Source organism: Chanos chanos, chromosome 6 (assembly GCF_902362185.1).
Source record: "Chanos chanos chromosome 6, fChaCha1.1, whole genome shotgun sequence".
NCBI classification, from domain to species: Eukaryota; Metazoa; Chordata; class Actinopteri; order Gonorynchiformes; family Chanidae; genus Chanos; species Chanos chanos.
In genome coordinates, this window is record NC_044500.1 from 43072058 (window position 1) to 43091013 (window position 18956).

Here is an 18956-nt window from a genome sequence, read left to right on the forward strand (position 1 = left end):
GTTCACATGTTCCAGCTGCAGAATTCTCGCTGGCATTGGAGATTCTTAAAGCCTGTGTTTTTATAGTATGTCATATTCCATTGCAGTTATACTAATTTTTGAAAGACTGATTTAAAGGTTTGTCATACGAGACTGCTGATGAGGGCTTCTCTCTCTCTGTCTCTCTCTCGCTCTCTTTCCCTCTCTCTCTCTGTCTCTGACCATATGCTGTGGAGTTAGAGCATAGAGGACTAGCACATGTGGAAGAGAGGCTGATTTTCTCTCTCTCTCTCTCTCTCACCCCCTCTTTTTTCTCTCCCCAAGCCCTCTCCACAGCCTGCAGATGTAAATCTTTTAACAGCCCCATAACTATGACCCCTCCCCCCCTTTTTTTTTTCTTTTGCTCCATAAGCTTAAAGAGTAGATAGACAGTACCCTCTCAGGCTCTGTGTGTGTGAGATTGAAATCCTGCCCCACTACAGATAGTCTGCTTTTAATTCGCTCTGATCTTAACCATGCGCGGCTTGCAACGTGGGTGCCAGTCTACTTTCTCCTTTTATTAGTGGGCAGAAAAGCTGTCATCTGAGGTTACACCATCATGTGGAAAAAAAAAAAAAAAGCCTGCCTTTTGTAATGAACGTAATCTAAAATAGAGCTAGGTTCAAATCCTCCGTGCATATGCATGTAGTTTCGTATTCCACTCTCACCCCCTGCTGTGACTGGAAACAGGGCCTAATACTTTGAATGAGAGAAGTCACGCCTCTCTGTGTGGCATGCTTTCATGACCGCTTGTATAATGACACAAGTTTCATTTGAGAGCAGGCTTCCTGTGGCCTACTTTTGTCAACTGTGCAACGGCTCACCAGCACAACATTTTGAGGGCTTGGTTTGAGCCAATCCGAGAGTTGACAGACGGTTGGTTCGCGGGACTAAATCTCTCTCTCTCTCTCTTTGTCTGTCTTCCGCCCTCCTACTCACTGCAGCCGTCCACTTATCCTCACAAGGTCGCTAAGAACTCCTCTTGTACCTCCTGAACTGTGCAGGTCAAGAGATGTGGGTGGGCGCTTTGCAGAGAAGGCGGGAATTACGCCACAGGACCGTTCTCATGGCCTCTAAACTGGACTGGTGTGTGTGTGCGAGCGAGCGCGCATACTTGTGTGTTTGTGTGTGTGTGTGTGTGTGTGTGTATGTGCAAGCTGAGAAGACACACTAGCATGGGCATATTTAATTGAGCTGAAAACCTGTCTGACCCAGGAGATATCATTACTCCTGAGTAATACACATTGTTCACACAAGCTCTCCAGGAGAGTTTCTTTGCTTACGGTTGATCCCCCTGTACACTCGAGATGATTATGTCTCTCGGGTACATGATTTAAAACACATGCACACAAACCTGTGCATGCACGTACACACACACACACACACACACACACACACAGAGTGGTGCTGCAGGCTCTCGCTCTTTCAGGCAGATATCTCTCCCAGGTGGTAGAAGACCACGATGAAAAATTCTAGACAAGCAAGGTTTTGATATTCATAGCGTTGCAAAGGAATCTCTGGCGTCTTCGCTGTCACTGTGAGAGGAAATATGATGTGAAGTCAGCAGAAAATGGAGAATTTCTTTTATACCCCTTAACCTTGTGAATTTTTGTGTATTCTGGTACGGAGGGGAAAAAATGAAACAGATAGAGAAACCATGTATTGACTTGTTTGTTTGTTTGTTTGTTTCAGGATGATGCACGTCAACTCTTTGCTCTGTCCGGCGAGGCAGAGGAACAGGGCATTCTCCCTGAAGACCTGGCCAATGTTATCCAACGGCTGTGGGCTGACGGAGGAGTTCAGGGCTGCTTCAGCCGCGCCAGAGAGTATCAACTCAATGACTCTGCTGCCTAGTGAGTAATTGCCTTAAATCCTTACACCCATTTAATCTCTGCTATGAAATACAGAATCTCTACCTCAAGGCCTTATAAAAACAACCTGCCATGGTGATTTATTTTAGTTAACACCTTGCATAAGTGAATTACAACTGTAAAAAAAAGAAAAAAAAAGAAAGAAAAACAGTGCCCATCGGTTAACATCTTGGTAAAAAATAATAAATGTTTCAGGATTTGTATGAAGTTGGTGATACTTTTTTTTTTTTTTTTTTTCATTTAAAACGGCAAAACGCCAAACGGTGTTTCAGTAGCTGTTAAAAATGCCCTAATGAGTTTTTAGGTTGTTTTCATTTTATAGTTATCTCCTCTCTCTTTCAGTAAATGGGTGGCCTCGTAGGCGTGACATGTAGACCTGGCTTCAGCCGGTCTCAGGAAGAAATCAGCTGGACTCTTTTTGATCTGTCAGTACACAGACACGCTCAGATTTGAAAAAGTAGCCTGGCGCATGTGTGTTGCTTTAAAATGTTTGGAACACTGCATTGAAAGAGCAGTTGTTTTAACTGCCCTACTGCTGTTTCTCATTGATACCTTAAGGGGATTAGGAGATCAGGCCAAGCGTATACTGCTGTAAGTCAGCGCTTCGTTGAGAAACCAATTGCTTTTAAAATAGGGTTAAAGTGCCTCTGAGTTTCCAGGAATTTTTCCCCATGCCTAATTTACTCTGAATCAATCCGGGAAAGGAGGGATTTTCTCGCTGCAAGGGAGATTTAATTGATCTCAATGGATAAAAAAAAAAAAAAAACACCAAAAAAAAAAACCAACAACAACAAAGATTGTTGTATTTTATCTGGGGGTAAACATGCTCTCTGATTTAATAAGTGAAATTTATTGCCACGTGGAACTATGTCATAAGCATTTAATTCAAATCATTTTGTTATTGTGTGACTGTACCGAGACTGTCTTTATGGGAGGTTTTGGAATCCTCTGCTGCACACACATGTCATACACGTTGAGAGAGAGAGAGAGGAGGACCTCAATAAACAGGGTGGAGGAGTGTTGTGGTTTTACAGTGGCTGCTCACATGGGCAGTCCCTCCCTGTTCTTCCTCTCTGCAGGTTTGTGCCGGTCATTTGGAAAATGAAACGCGTACGGAGAGCAGGGTGGAGAGCATGGTCTTTCAACAGCTAGTAACTCTTCACATTCCAGCCGGTATCCATTAAAACGCTCTCTCTGTGTCCACTGGCGAAGCTAACAGAAGTTACCCATACTTCATCCGCATGACACGATTCTGCAAGTTTCCTCTTGCATAACCAAACGTTTTCGGAGTTCACTCTGCAAAATTAATTAACATTTTTTCCTTGTCAAAAGTTTCTTTTTGCAGCAGAAAAAAAACTACAAAAAAACAAACAAACTTGTATTATTGAACTCCTGCTGTATGTAGTCCTGTACAATTGTTTAAAAGTTCAAGAAATGTACCTGTGGAGAACTTCTAAAAATACACTGACACGTAAAGTTCTTTGAGTTGTCAGGTTGCTAACCTGTGGCTAAGAGCCGGGGCTTTTATCTCTGTGTGGAATCCTTCTCATTAGCGCTCAGTCCTTCCGCGCTGAGAACGGTCTGCGCTGTCAGTCGGTAATGGTCCTGCAAAGCTGCAGTTTTAATGAGTAAAAAGCTGCGAAAATGCACTCAAGTACGTTTCCTGGTCTGCCCGTTACCGCGGCTACCGAAGTGTTGATGTCAGGTGCGCTAGTCTGTTAGCACTCTGCCCCGCCGCTTGGTTGAACTATAAAAGGAAAACGGGGAAAAGAACGTAAACTGCCCACTCTGTCAACGCTGGTATAAGTGGTCTCTTCTGCAAGTCGGATACGTCTCGATCTTAACTTCTCTACAAGGCATTCTAACAGGGAGTGGGTGTCTTTGTGCGTGTGAGCATAGGTGAGAGAAAGTGAAGGATGCATAAAGAAAAAAAAAAAAAAACAAGAAAGAAGGTGTGACCCTGGTTCTTAAAGTCATGGCAGTAATATTACAAAGAGGATTTTCCTATATACCCCCGTGATTGTGTCTGCTCCTGTTCTTTTGGACTTCTACCAAGTCGTGTTTGTTTAGCACCCTCACGTTCTCATGTAAATCCTCCAAATTTGGCCTATTGTACTAATAAAGCTGGACCACGATGCTTTACTGTACTACCTCACCTTTTGTAAAAGTTCACTTGGCTTATTTACAATAGCTCGCTCAGAGGAATTCCTGGAGCTTTAAACAATAACAGCCTCCCAGCTGTAAATCTTAGCCAGCACATGCTTCCGTGCTCCAGCAGTGGGAACTGAGACTTTGTTCTGCTATTAGAGTGGATCTCACCTGTTCCCCGAAAGGTCACATCCCAAACACAAATGAATTAAAAGGTGGCCAGCTGAGTACTAATAAGCCAAAGAATGTTGTTTTAAAAGAAGTCTTAGAACCAAAAAAACGTTGCGCTAAGCCTTGAAATCAAGCAGAAAGCCCAAATCAAACAGCGTTTTATGCAAACGCGAATCCCTGACAAATAAAAGCAGTCTAAGCTGCACTGTGTGATGAGGGATTACAACTTTTCAATTTGACAGAGTTGCGATTGTGCGTTAGCGTTTTCACAGGGTTCAAGCTTTTCACAGGATTACTGACAGCTTTGATAGAAAATCCTTTACTCTTCTCATCAGTCTGCTGCTTCTGCCTGTCCTGTGTGGTTTTCAACCCTGCTAACAGGTACCATCTTGAACCGGAACCATGCTCAAGAGCTGGAACCAAGCAGACTAAAGACAAAGTGGTCCTCTGCAATAGATACTGTCAATCTTTTTGTCCCCCTATGCTCTTCCCTCAAAAAGACAGGTCTAATCCTTGTGCACCAGTGCACTAGTTAGTTCACCGTGAAACTGAGTTGAACAGTGTGGGCTATGGGTACTGCAGTGGTTGGCTTTGAATAAAGAGGGATGTTAATGTGATTCTCCTCAGCTGGTTAAACGGGAGTCGGACTTGTTTAGTCAGAGTTGATTTAATTTGTGGATTGAAGGTCGCAGGTGACAGCACTATCGCGTTCTCATGAGGGGATAAACGTCTCTTTATTCAAATGAAGCATTCTGCTTTTTGTCAAATGAATGGGAAAGAAGAAAAGCCATTAGCAAACAAGATGCAGTTTTCATGAGTAAAGAGTCTCAGAACCATTCAATTACCCAGGGCCTGTCTGAGAGAGGGGAGCGTAAGAGCAATCTGACAGTAATGATTTGCAATTGAATTGGGCCCAGCGCTGGCCGCAGCTCCCTGGCTCTGACTAACGCAATTATTCCCCCTCTAAACAATGTGGAATCAGATGGGTTCAGAGTGGTCTAATTCCATTGTCACGGCGACAATGTGAAAACCGGGGGAAGCGTTTAGTGGAATCTTCCATCTGTCCGAGGGCTGATGTGAATGCTCTTAATGACTGCTAGAGAACACAGGTGAATGGGTGAATCCTTTGGATGGAAATATGGAATTTAGCAGACAAGATCACACTGTCTGCCGGGTTGTGTACAGGCTATGTGTAAGATCTGTGCTCCAAGATAGCTAAGCTTTTAAACTAAGTATTTTTGTCTCGATAACAGCACAGAGAGAGGAGAGAGCGGGATAGACTCAAGAGGATCACTATGGTTGTTGAATACTGAGTTTTATGTGTTTTGTATGTTTGTGTGTGTTCTCAGTTATTTGAATGACCTGGAGAGGATAGCCAAAGCAGACTACATTCCCACCCAGCAGGACGTGCTGAGGACCCGAGTGAAGACCACGGGTATCGTAGAGACACACTTCACCTTTAAAGATCTGCATTTCAAGTGAGTATACACACACACACACACACAGCCTATCCACACATTTCTCTCTGACGTTAGAGGAACGAAGTATGAATCAGAGGTTCTGCTTTTATGTAAAACTTAAGTGCATTAGCAAGACGGGAAGCTGATGGTTTTTTAAGTAGAGTAGGGAAGCCCCGGGATGTTCTTGATTGGAAGTTCATTGTAAGTCTGGGGCTCGCACTGTTGCACAAACGAAAAAGAAAGTCCCGCTTCCTCCTTTTGCTTTTTGGCCCTCTTTTGTAACCTATATTAAGCAATGCACTCCGGGCCGTGAGTTCGTGTGTCTGGGGAAGAGCGAGAGAGAGAGAGAGAGAGAAGGGAGGTGGAGGAGTGACGGAGAAAGAGGAAGTATGATGAAAAGAGAGACAGTGAGGGATTTTTATGAAGTGTCAGGTCAGCAGTATTACACATGAAAAGAACCTAACTCGGTGACGCACAGGCATGAACCTGAGCAAGACAGACTCCCAAAATCAGCTGTCAATGACCATCATGAACTACTGGCTTTGGCTGCAGTACTGTGTATTGACAGCCAATTTTTTTTTTTTTTTTTTTAGAACCACCATTTTCCCCATTGTAGACTTGTTCTCTCAAACTCTTACTTCTGCTTCAAAAGAACTTATTTACTGCCCTGTCCTGATCGGCAATCAAAGCTTCATTCACACCAAACCCTGAATTTGTCTACCTTTCATTGATTTCTTCTTTTTGTAGAAACTGTGTGGTTTGTTTAGGGACGGTCATTGTCTTTTTCACTTCTCTAAATATTTGGTTGCGGCGTCCTAGTTCTGTCTACTTTTGTCCTCTCTGATTTGTTTTGCCTTTGTCAGTTAAGTGTCTTCCTAACTCCTGAAGACAATTGTGATTTTAATTTTATGGCACTGTATTGGTTCTTTCTAACCCCAAAAATGCCGCTGTGGGTGTCTCTGTGTGTGTCTAACAGCGTTACAGCGCACATTTACACATCAAACGTGTGGTCTACGCGCACGACTAGCGGCTGCAATGCAAGTTAAGCTCAAAGACCTTTTTTCAAGCTCGCAGTTATTAAAGATTCCAGTTCCGACTAATCTATTCGTGCTGTGGCGTGTTGGGAACTGCAGAAATTGATTCCCCAGAAGCTGCTGAAGGATATTGGTTTAGTGAGGTAAGGAGGAGTCAGAGAAAGAAGAAATGATTGGCTTTCACATAGTCAGCAACTCACTTTTTAATTATAGACTACAGAGGAGGCCTGGGTAAAATGTCAATTCTAAACCTTTGGAGTCACACATCAAATGGTACGGAGTCTGTCAGTCAAAACACAAGACTTTTTTTTTTTTTCTTTTTTTTTTTCGCGATTTAAAGTGGAAGCGTTCGCCTGTCAACTTATCTGTCTGGCTACTTGTTTGCCTGTCTGTCTGCCTGACAACCTGCTTGTCTGCCCGCATAAATCGCCGTCACAGTGCATCTTTTCCTAGTGGACCAAATGTGTCAGGATTTCAGAGAAATATTGACGGCGTCTTTTGAAGTCGCCTTTTTGCTGGTGTGAGCATTTGTGTCTCGATTCCAGTAATGGATATTGCAAGGCAAAGTGCTGTGTTTTACACTGCATCATCTTGTATCACTACGATCTCTCTTTTGCACACCACTCAAGTGTGCACTCAGTTGGGACTGGTTTTTTTTAGTGGTATTTCCCGTCAGTTAGGTTGCTGCTACCAATGCAGCTCTTAGCAGAAACAGGGGAGTCCTGCTCTCTCCCCCCTGTGTGCCAGTCTTCATGAATAAGTCTGGCAGGAAGAGTCAACAGCCAGCCTGCCTCCACGTTTCATCCCCATCACTGCCTGCCCATAACCATGGAAACGGCGGCGAGCTGGAAATGCCAACAAATGCCACCGAGATGACAGGCTGTAAGCACTGAGCCCTGAGCTGGCTAGACTGGAAGAGGAAGAGGAGGAGGAAGTGGAGGAAGACCACTCTTTTCCTCAGGCCACTCTGCTCTCACTTTAACTCAGACACGGTTTTTCTTTCTTTTTCTTCTCCCTCGTCTGTCGTTACTTACCCCTCGCTCCGTCTGGTCCTGTGGCTCGAACCCAGTCCCAAATGTTTGGACAGCGTTTGGTCTCACAGAGGCTGTTTCTGCCTGACCGGGAAACCATAAACTCTGCCAGTGACGTCTCAACCTGAAGCCCACTAGACTGAAACGTGTCCTGTTTGTCTTGCTGTCACCCCGTTCAACATCTAGTTTTTCTATCCGTAGAAAAGGCCAGGAATTTTTTTTTTTTTTCCCTGGTGTTGTTCCATTTTAATAGTCGCAAAGCTCTATAAACCCAAATCAGACCCACCACAGATAAAACCTGATGGAGGCTTTCTCAGGCACATAGCAGCTTAAGCTAGATAGCCATTACAGAGTATGAAGGATTCAGCTGATCTTGTTTTACATGTGTGTGTGTGTGTGTGTGTGTGTGTGTGTGTGTGTGTGTGAGAAAGAGAGAATGTGTGTATCTTGTATCTGTCTGCAGTGTTGATACGATGGCGTCGGTCTCTGATAACCCTCTCACTCTCTCTCTCTCTCTCTCTCTCTCTCTCTCTCTCTCTCTCTCTCTCTCTCTCTCTCTCTCTCTCTCTCTCTCCCCGCAGGATGTTTGATGTGGGTGGCCAGCGTTCTGAGAGGAAGAAATGGATCCACTGCTTTGAGGGTGTGACCGCGATCATCTTCTGCGTTGCCATGAGTGCTTACGACCTGGTGCTGGCCGAAGATGAGGAGATGGTAAGATTTCGCCCGCCGGGACATCCGCCTCGTGTGTCCCTCCTCATACCGTCTCACATTACCACACGCTGTTTCACACCATCTCATAACATCTCATCTTGTTCTCTTATCCTCCTTTTGCTTTTTCTGTGGAGTCTTTTGTAATTCTAACTCTCTTTCTCCGTGCGCTTTCCCGTATAGAACCGCATGCACGAGAGCATGAAGCTCTTCGACAGCATTTGCAATAACAAGTGGTTCACGGAGACCTCCATCATCCTTTTCCTGAACAAGAAGGATCTGTTTGAGGAGAAGATTACCCACAGTGCTCTGACCATCTGCTTCCCCGAGTACGCAGGTAACGTGTCCAGCCATCGTGCCACCGCCAATAAATCTCTCCGCAGAGCTCTAAGGTTTCCGCTAGTGAAGGATTTATGAAATGATTGTCTGCTAATGCTCATTGTAGTTGTTCTGTGTGTATGTCAATGAGTCCGTTCTTTTCTAATTACTGAAATACTGCAGGCTAGCGGGCTAACTTGACTTGGGGGGGAAAAACATATCAGTCAGTTAGTCATTTTATTGATTAGGAGCAAAGAGGATGTAACCCATCTATCAGGTGCATTGACCCACAAACCGGTTGATTGATGAGAACTCTACGTCTTGTATCCGATGTCTCCTGCAAACCCTTGCGCTGGATCTCGAGTACCCAGTTCTCATCTTTTTCATCTTACCTACTCTGCCCCCCCGCTCAGGTGCAAACAAGTACGACGAGGCGTCCGAGTACATCCGCACGAAGTTCGAGGATCTGAACAAGAAGAAGGACACGAAGGAGATCTACTCCCACTTCACCTGCGCCACTGACACCAAGAACGTTCAGTTTGTCTTCGACGCCGTCACCGATGTCATCATCAAGAATAACCTGAAGGACTGCGGTCTCTTCTAGGAAACGGGCTGTCGAAGAGCCAGAGTGAGTACACACACACACACACACACACACACACACACACACACACAGGCGAAGCCGTGGTAACAGGCACCTACCTTTAATTACACATACATATACTGTGACTATATACTGTGTTTCTATGTTAGAAACCCTGTTGCTGAAACATGCTCTCCGCTGAAACTGTGTTCTCTGCTCCTTACTTGATTTTATTAGAAGCCTGCGTCTGTGTTGAAATCAATAGGAAGAGCATTGATCCACTCTTTGACTCTCTGTCTCCATCTCTCTCTCTCTCTCTCTCTCTCTCTCTCTCTCTCTCTCCCCCTGTATCTCAGATTACTTGAACAGCCCTGATGAGCAGAAGGTTGAGAGGTGGACATGTCATGACCAACTGCATTGGCCAATCACGGTTCCTGCTTTGATGTGCTTTTATAAAGACAACTAAGAGACTGAGAACTCAGAGAGCCTTGCAGAATTGTAACAAATGCCAATAGCCAGAGCCTGTGTCTTCTATCTCTCTCTCTTTCTCACTCAAAACTGTTCCAACAAATGTCCGATATTTAATTTTAAAGAGGAGCTCCATATTTCTTGTATTATTAACTCCTATGGGCTTTGACCACAAATCAACAATTGTTGTATTTTTTTTTGTTTGTTTGTTTGTTGTTTCGTCTCATTTTTTTTTTCTCTTTCTTTGTTTGTTCGATTATTAGCAACAAAACTTTTTATATGAATACTTTCATTTTACTTTAGAGAATCTGATGTGCAAATTTTATTAAACTTTTAATTGCATAAAAAGCTTATTTTTTAAAAGAGGCAGACTCAGATAGAGATTATGATTGAAAAAGGAAAGTGCTTTTTTTTTTTTTTTATAATGTTTACATGAAGTCCTCATTCATAGCCAAACATTGTATTGTCCTGCATGAACTGAACATAGCATATATATTAGCTAAGTAATCTGCACAGCATAGCATAACATTCCTTTTTAAAATGAAAAAAGAAAAACACAAAAAAAGAACAAAGTATATATAAAAGACAAAAAAAAAAAAAAAAAAGCTTCACACAAGGGGAAAAAAAACTGCTAAATTTTAATGGATATTTAAAAAGTATGAACGTAAAATACCTAACATTCTATTCTTTTCTGTTGTTTCTCTCCCACATCTTTTTTCATTATGTTGGTGCCTTGACCTTGGTTTACATTTGAATCCTAGATTTGCTTTCTCAGTTCTCTTGACCTACTGTAAGCCAGCTTCACATGTTCTTCACGTCATGTTAAGGATAAATAGTGATTAATGAGAGACAAAAATCTAATTGAGAAAAAAAAAGGGTTAGTGTTTTTGGTAAAGATTAAAATGCTTTGAAAGTCCTATATAATGATTTAATTTAAATAAAAGTTGAGTCACTAGATATGGTTGTGCCTGTGTGTGTGTTTTTCATTTTTACACCCGACTCCTTTGATTGGATATAGAGGAATATTTCGGATGACAGACCTGTTCCATAGGGTGAATTTGAGATGTGCTGTTATTTTTCCATTTGGGTCTTATCGCACACTGACATAAGACATCCTAAGGCAACAAACATGTTGTGAGAAGTTTTGAAGCACAGAGACCAGACTTTGTGCTTTTCATGGATCAGGAGTTTCTTCTCTGTTATTCAGCTATGGTAGGACCAGAGGACAAAGAGAACTGACATTATGAATAGTGGGGAAAAAATTTATTTCAGTTACGACTGAGTGTAGCTTTATACCAGTATTGTATGCTATACAGTGGTCCAACATCATGCATTCAGTTGTTTACTAGAGAGCATTTTCTGTTAAATTTGATTGACAGTCAACCAGTTAAGAAATATCATTTGAATCATTAAAGAGTTGGAGGATCAGTACTCGGCTATCTCCAAAAAAAGTATTTAAAATCACAGAACCACAGTTCACTGTAGCACACAACGATACCTTACTTTTTTTTTTTTTTTTTTTTTTTTTAAATGATTTAATTTTTAATAGGTGACTAACGACTAGAGCCAGCGCCGCTCCCCAGTGACTGTGCTGAATAAGTAACTCCTCCCTGTGACTACAGAGCAGAGAGAGAGAGAGAGAGAGAGAAAAAAAAACCATGGAATAGGACTATACAAATCGTTTATTCCTCCTAACACAAACCTTTTGCCTTCCAGCAAATGTACTGCAACAGTTTCATATTGTAAGGTATTATTACGACACTGCTAGTGAAAATGATGAAGACTGTTTCACACGGTTCTTACCTGGGTCTTGTGCTTTCCCATCAAACCTCTGGGGAAATAAAACAAAAAAAAAAATTTCAAAACATAAAATAGGTAATTATCCTAAATGTTAAACCAATCTCTTTAAAACTCGGCCTGTTCAAACGTACCATGACATCATCTTGTATGTTAATTTTGGAGAGGCTTGCAGCGCCATCTAGTGAAGCCTTTTTTTTTTTTATTTAGAAAAGCAGAAGACAATTTTAGTTTCATCTCCTCTCACCCCAACCCCCGACATCCCCCCAAAAAGACCCCCCCCCCCCCAAAAGTTATTACAAACTGGACACTCTTGTTAATGTTCCTGTTTTACCTTAAATGTGTGGTTTAAATTACTTGCATCTGCTGCACGATTTCATGTGGCTCGGCACAGCACTTTTCTCAGTGACAGGCTTATTCTTACCTGGTCACTGTGTGGAGACGCTGGCTGATGATCTGTCATGGCGTGTTTCTCAGTCTCTGCACTGTTCAGACAAACACAGGAGTCATTTTGCCATGGTTATAAATCAGTGATTACCTGCTAATTTAAAAGGGCCAAACCAATCATATCTCATTATGTCTCCAGAACAGGCAGTTCTAGCTGTGGATCCCCGACTGAGATTTGATCTTTATATGGTCACACATGAATTTTACATTGGGGGAGGGGAGGGGGGGGCATGCAAATGCCGTGTGAAATATGGCCACATTATTTGAAAATGAATTAAACCTTGAGTAAAGCCTTTTTATTCAGCTAAATTATTTTGGATGTTTTCTCTCAGTCGCATATTACATTCAGAAAGTTACCACTGGTTGGTTATGCCCCTCCCTCCCCCCAAAAAAATTACAAATACATATAACTGACTTCCTAGAAATTTGCAAAGAATCAGTGTTAACTGCAGTTCTCAATGCCTTTTAATTTTAATAGATCTGTAAGGACTTACTTTTCACCAAGCAGAGGCTCAGTCGTACCCTGTGTCCCACAAAGCCTGGTGCTGTGAATACCAATAATAACATTGCCCATTCATATGAAAAATTCCAATAAACACTCAGAAAACAGACAGACAGGCAGAGTTCACAAATAATGCTGTTAACTGTATTTTATCTACCTGCCGGTTGATTTTTGCCAAGGCAAATCCTGGCAACAATATGCAATCATATACTGTATGTGGTGAAGCACGTCCCTTTTCCACAGTAGATGTGTTTTTGGAGAGGGGGTTTATGAAAAGGAAGGTAAAGGGTTTACCGCAGGAGTATAGCCCACGTTAGCAGACCCAAGGCAAACAACAGCAGAGCTCCAGTTACAGTAAGAACAACCACAAACCACAGCTCTGGATCCCAGAATTCTGTAACCATGGTGACGACTTGTGGTGGTCTTCTCTGGAAAACAGACAGCCAAGTGGGAGTCTTTATTTGGCTTTAAATTGCTTTATCATGCTAAAACATTAATAAAAAAAAAACCCTTGATATTTGTGAATATTTTAGGAGGGTTTTATTGTCTGGTACATTCTGGTTAAAGTTGGTTTTCACCATAAGAACTGAGGAAGAAAGAAGTAAAGTTCTGAGTGCAGCGAAAGTCTATGCTTTTCTTTAGACCTGCATATGTGGCGTTTCTTTCAAACGTTAGAATTCATCATTGGCTACATTAAAGTACATATTTTTTTTTAAAAATTGGTTCAGAGTACCCTTTCCCAAGATGCGTAAAACAAAGGAGCATTTTCATTTTTGGCATTATGGCCTGTTAAATGAGAGTGCAGGGAGTACTAAGATTAGCTCACCGTGGTTTTGGTGGTAGTGGTAGGAACTGTGGTTGTCCAGGGCACTACAGTAATGTAAGCCACAGCATTTGCACTGTATTTCCCATCAGATACTTCAATGGTCACCACAAACATGCTGTCATCGTATACACCGTCAGGAACATAGGAGAACATATTTTTGGATGACAAACTCAGATCGTTCATCTGGAAACGATCCACAGCTGCGCCTTTTAATGAAACGTGACACACACACACATACAAACCACTTAACTTAGTACCACCACTGATGGAAATGAGCAGAAAACATACACATAAGCACACATTAAATGTTGTGTCTGACCATTGGTAATGGTTGTGGTAAGAACATCTCCATCTGGATCGTTACAGTTTAGGGTGAGAATGGGGACTCCAGCTGCCAGGGTTGAGTAGATGGTGGACTCATAGGCAACTGGGTTACATATTGGAGCGTTATCGTTCACATTCTAATGAAGGCAGAGAGCAGAGAGAGTATTAACTGTATTTGTCTCATACTAGTTTAAATTATTCCTAGGGATTCAGATAACTAAGCTACACACACACACACAAATATATTTTATTTTTCTGTGCACGTGACTTGTTGATCTGGCTTGTTCCCGTGTACGATATGCCCACCTCAACTTGTATGGTGATTTCTGCAACGCCTGTCTTACTGTTGGTTCTGTCAACATCCTGGCCGAAGTCCACCAACTGCACCGTAACAGTATGCCTGTGCTGTTCCTCAAAGTCTAGCTCTTTCCTTAGATAGAGCTGCCCTGAGGAGATAAAGACGATACGTCTACTAACCACAATACACTTGACTGAGAGACAGGACGGCGAACAAATGTTCGACGAATTTTTATATCAAACCAAAGAGCATCCCCCGATATTGAACGAGGACTGCGTGCTGAATGTTCTACATCGACACTGCCTTGAGTGTTGTGTGGCTGTGCTTGTCCGTTTGAAAAGAAGGCCAGTACAAAAAAAAAAAAAAAAAAAAAAAGCTCGGTGCATGGTTGCTACGGAGGCAACGCGCACCATCGTCAAGCCTCATTAAAGGTGAGCGACGCATCAACTGTGGAATGACACTTAACGTACGGCAGTTTTCTCCGAAAGCACAGAATGGCTCAAGTGTCGCCCGGGCCGTGAACCCACCTGTTGCTGGGTCGGCAGCGAGTAGATCGTTGTCTCCAGGAATTGAAAAACGTACAGAGTCAAAGGGCCAGTCCGCGTCCGTGGCCTTCAACACTCCGACCACAGACCCACGCCGAGCGTTCTCAGGGACAGGCAGCGCAAAGGGGGCCGCAAGCTGGGGCACAAATTCATTCACTGGAGTCACTGTGACGAAAATTCTGATTTCAGCTGGAAGAAAAAAGGAACCCATGACATTAAGTTAGTTATAGAGCAACGTTTCTGAAACTCTTCAGGATCCAGTTATATTCATTTGCTAGGGAACTGTCAGGCAAATCAGAGTACTGTTTAATGCTTGTGTGTGGAATTAAATAGATGAAGAGTTTAAGTGAATGGACTGACATGTAAGGGAGGGGCTGCCAGCATCAGTAGCCAGTATAGTGGCTTCATACTGAAAATTATTGTTGGCAACATTTGCGACGTCGTAGTCCAGACTGTTATTCACCTGTCAAGAGTAAGAGTGGCCATTAGGAGAGCACTACAGGTGTAGTACAGACTGTACTTTAAGGGTAATGATTATTCCACACAGAAATTGTTGTGATTACCTGGAGCTGTCCATCCCTCAGGCGGAATTTGAAGAGGGAAATGTTGTCCTCTATTAGAGTGAGAGACACTTTGTGCTTGCTGATGTCAATGTCGAAACATGTGACTTTTCCCAGACGTCTTCCTATCTCCGTTGTCTCTGGTACTGTTAACCTGCAACAGAACATTATATATTCTCAGAAACCACAAGTGTCTTGATGCTGTTCTTTATTTAAACACACAAAAGCACAAAGGTCTAAAAGTCAAAGTCATCCTTACATGTCATAGACGACATCCATTTTTAATGTCAAGGATTCATTTATCAGAAGTAATGGTCAACTCATACGGCGCTAAAAAAACTTATCTTTCAATTGGCTCTTTCATAAAAACATAATCACAAACCATTCACAAAAAATAAAACTCTTCTTTCATCATTAATCTTAAACCGCTAATACAATTTAGATGACAGTGCCCGCATTGTCTAATTAAATCTTACAGTCTAGCGAAGAGGAGATCATTATTCTAAATTATAGTAAAGCACACAGATGATGATGGACATAATGAAAATTGAGTGGGTCTTATGGCACTGATTCTAATCTATCCCTGACTAATGGCATCTAAAGCCATAATGACTCTCCATTTCTCATCAAAACCATCACACTTGCTTCACCGTGGCACTCTGCTTTATTGAACACCGTTTATGGCTCTTACACGAAGACAGGAGGGGAGCAGAAAGGAGGGTGTTCGTTCACATCCAGCACATTGATGGTGACGGTGGCCGTCCCGCTGCGACCTTCCGACAGGCTGAGTGCTCGAACCAGCAGGATAGTCTGGGTTAAGGTTCGATCCGTCTCCAGGTCCAGATTGAAGGCGGTTCTGATGATACCGTCCTCTGAGAGCGGCAGAGAACGGTGATATTAAGGGCACCACAGAAGCGGCGGCTTTAATCCTCGGCCAGAAACAAACGTATTGATTTTCTGTGGGATGAATATCGCCTGTTCTTACCTCTTCCAATCTTGTAGGCTGGATGTGTTTTTACAAAAGCGTAGAGCACGTTGGAGGTGACGGAGTTTGCCCGAACAGATGCAACCACATCCTCAGCCCCTCCGTTCTCGTAGATGGAGACGTTCCGTGACTCTAGACTGGAGAATGTTCTGGATTTACTGTTTTCTGCCTTCATAAAGAATATATGGTGCAACTCCTCTTCTAAATCAGGCACTCCCAGAATGACTGAGAACTCACATTTTATGACTTTTCAGCCTTAGACACAACAACACTGTCTGTTAACAGCATACAGGACCAATAATTACCACAAACATACACTCACAGGAAGTCCAGAGGCTCTGTGAAGACTTTTAGGACATTAATCCGCACTGTACCGCTGCAGTTGGCTCCCTGTTTGTCTCTTACCACCACGGACACAGTAAAGGCCTGTAAGATACCATCAGATAAAGCACACAACTTCCTCAGAAACACACACTTTGAAAACCTCCTAAGCTCTGTACTCACCCTTGGCCCATTATGGTAGTCAAAGCTTTGGTTGGAAGAGATGCTGCCACGCCCATCAATATAAAACTGCCCTCGAGAGGACTCAGGCAAGACTCGACAGATGGAGAACTGCATTATGGGTAAACAAAGACAATAATCTTATACAGCTACAGAAATGACAGGACAATGGCCTGGATTGTACACACATATCTAAAGAACTGCACAGATAAATAACTGACATGAAAACCAAATGGAAATATAAATGTTACCCTGTCTGTCATATAATCATATTGAAATAATACTTGCAGCAATGGTATCATTTTTATCTGGATCTCTGGCCAATACGGTATAAAATGGCATGTGCACAGGATGGTCTTCTGGGATATGAACCTCAGCGCCTACACAGAGACATGGATAAAAAAAAAAAAACTCTTCAGAACTCAGGGTAGTCTCCTGATAATCATTCACTGTTTGTGGCTATCAAGTCTTGGTATATATCTATATATCTATATATATATATATATATATCTATATATATATCTATATATCTATATATCTATATATATATATATATATATATATATATATATATATATATATATAGGTCTATGTTAGGAACATGACTTGACCTGGCAGCTGGAACAGCGGCTCACACTCTGGTGGGTCATTGACGTTGATCACACGTATGTTCAAACTCCGCAGCACTGGGCTGTCTGCTGGAACTATACCCAGACTCAAGCTGTAGAGCCTGGTTTGCTCAAAGTCCACAGAGCCATTCAACACCATCTATACGGCAGCACCAGCATGAAACAAGTCTAACAGTTAATCACTCCGCTCATTCATTCGTCTTTCCAGAAGATAGATAGATAGTTTCTTTATTGTCCTTTACAAGGAAATTTGTTGTCGCGGTTGTACAAGCCTCACATGTGATTCCACAACTACGATTTGCCTCACACAAGCACAACGTACACTTAACATAGACATAACATAACATGAATAAAATATACATGAATGACACTGTACACCCCCAACAAAGAAAGAGAACAGCGTAAAAAAAACAAAAAACACTTCAAATGTGGTATATTGAACTGGTATCATCAAAATTATTTATTGTCTGTATATTGTACTGATCCTACATTCCATATACCTCTCTTGTTTTGGTGCAATATGTACTTGAAATGTAAAAGGAAAAGTAGCATGTGACCTGAACGGTGAAGATGTTAGAGGCGTTTGTGGGGTTAACTGCTGGAGTCTCGAAGACGGAAGAAAAAGGGGTGATGGAGAGGATCCGCACTTCAGGACGAGGATCAGAGCTCTCAATCTTAAACTCCACTACAACCTTCCTGGGAACAGTGTTTTCCAAAACGTCCACAGAGGCGGGCAGGTCAATGAACCCTGGCAAAGGAAAATGGCATCGTAGCTCCTTTAGATACATGCCGAATTTGTGATTAATTTAAAAAAAAATGACACTGTAAACTTTGGGACTACCTTGAAGGAATCACATGCAGTGTTAGGAATAAGATTCTAAAAATGAACTGCTTGGAGCCTTCATTATTCATAGATGCTGTGGGTTTGATAAGAGGAACAATATTCACTATAACATTAATCCATATGGCACTCTGCAGAAGTTAGATGAATTAAACTAATCATTTTTTCCCCCAGCTGCAACATTAGACACAGCTGCTGTGCAAAAAATGTAACTACACCAACAATAACACAAACTGCACAGCTGCTTAGTCATGTGGATGTCATTGATCATTTACAAATTTTATTTTTAAATGAAATATTCTTTTACAATCCTTAAACCTAATCTTTTCTGAATTCTCATCACTGAGAGGAATGGTTGTTAACCAAATGATTATGCATATATCAATTTGACAGGCCCCTCCTCACTGCCCATAAGAAATCAACCACACATATTTTAAATACAAATCTCACCTACACTTTTCTACTGCTATGAAGTGTTCTGTAACATGACTTAGTATTTGCTACTTTTTATACATATCAGGTAAATCGACAGCAGTTCATCACTTCTGCCCGTTCTGTCTAAAGTACTGCAATATACTTAACGCCTGTAGAGGGCGCTGTTGGACAGCATATTAGCAATATACAACGAAGTAATGACAATTTTGAACAGTTAATGAATTTTTGTTTGAGCAAAAATTAACAGAGCATTTTCAGTTCTGGTCACAAAATCAACACCGAACAATGGTCATCACAAATAATGGCTTATAGGTGCAATTCATTGTTCATTTGAGAGAAATGATAATTCATAAATCAATAATACAAGCTTCACACACACATATTAACTCACTTGTTTGGTTAGTCCCAGGTATCTGTGCATCTGTCAGGGGAGAAAACAACAAATGACACCTCGAG

General features: G+C 42.0%; 2 protein-coding genes across 2 annotated transcripts in view; one reads left to right on the forward strand and one right to left on the reverse strand.

Moving 5' to 3' along the window:
* The window catches only part of gnai2a (guanine nucleotide binding protein (G protein), alpha inhibiting activity polypeptide 2a), a 56666-nt gene extending 46270 nt beyond the window's left edge, over window positions 1-10396 (forward strand). The window contains exons 4-9 of the mRNA XM_030778603.1: window positions 1711-1871; window positions 5558-5686; window positions 8315-8444; window positions 8625-8778; window positions 9173-9387; window positions 9699-10396. Of these exons, the coding sequence (XP_030634463.1) occupies window positions 1711-1871; window positions 5558-5686; window positions 8315-8444; window positions 8625-8778; window positions 9173-9363 (765 nt within the window). The 3' untranslated portion in view covers window positions 9364-9387; window positions 9699-10396. The remainder of the gene's footprint in view (window positions 1-1710; window positions 1872-5557; window positions 5687-8314; window positions 8445-8624; window positions 8779-9172; window positions 9388-9698) is intronic.
* A 1167-nt stretch (window positions 10397-11563) lies between these two features.
* Window positions 11564-18012, reverse strand: LOC115815434 (cadherin-related family member 4-like). Its single transcript, XM_030778389.1, has 15 exons — window positions 17782-18012; window positions 17207-17363; window positions 16884-16975; window positions 16599-16706; window positions 16095-16263; window positions 15801-15981; window positions 15113-15263; window positions 14910-15012; window positions 14532-14738; window positions 14013-14152; window positions 13702-13843; window positions 13383-13588; window positions 12851-12984; window positions 12032-12092; window positions 11564-11641 (listed from the first exon to the last, which is right to left on the reverse strand). Exons 1-15 carry the CDS (start codon window positions 18010-18012, stop codon window positions 11564-11566), a joined length of 2160 nt encoding a protein of 719 aa, XP_030634249.1.
* Window positions 18013-18956: the final 944 nt, after the last annotated feature.

Bases quoted from the DNA above. Each gene is read 5' to 3' on its own strand.
- LOC115815434 (XM_030778389.1), bottom strand. From the start codon at position 18,012: ATGTATCTAAAGGAGCTACGATGCCATTTTCCTTTGCCAGGGTTCATT. The intron at 16,976-17,206 runs GTCAAGTCATGT...GTCTCTGTGTAG, and splicing joins GCCGCTGTTCCAGCTGCCAG to GCGCTGAGGTTCATATCCCA. The intron at 13,844-14,012 runs GTGGGCATATCG...TGCCTTCATTAG, and splicing joins AAATCACCATACAAGTTGAG to AATGTGAACGATAACGCTCC.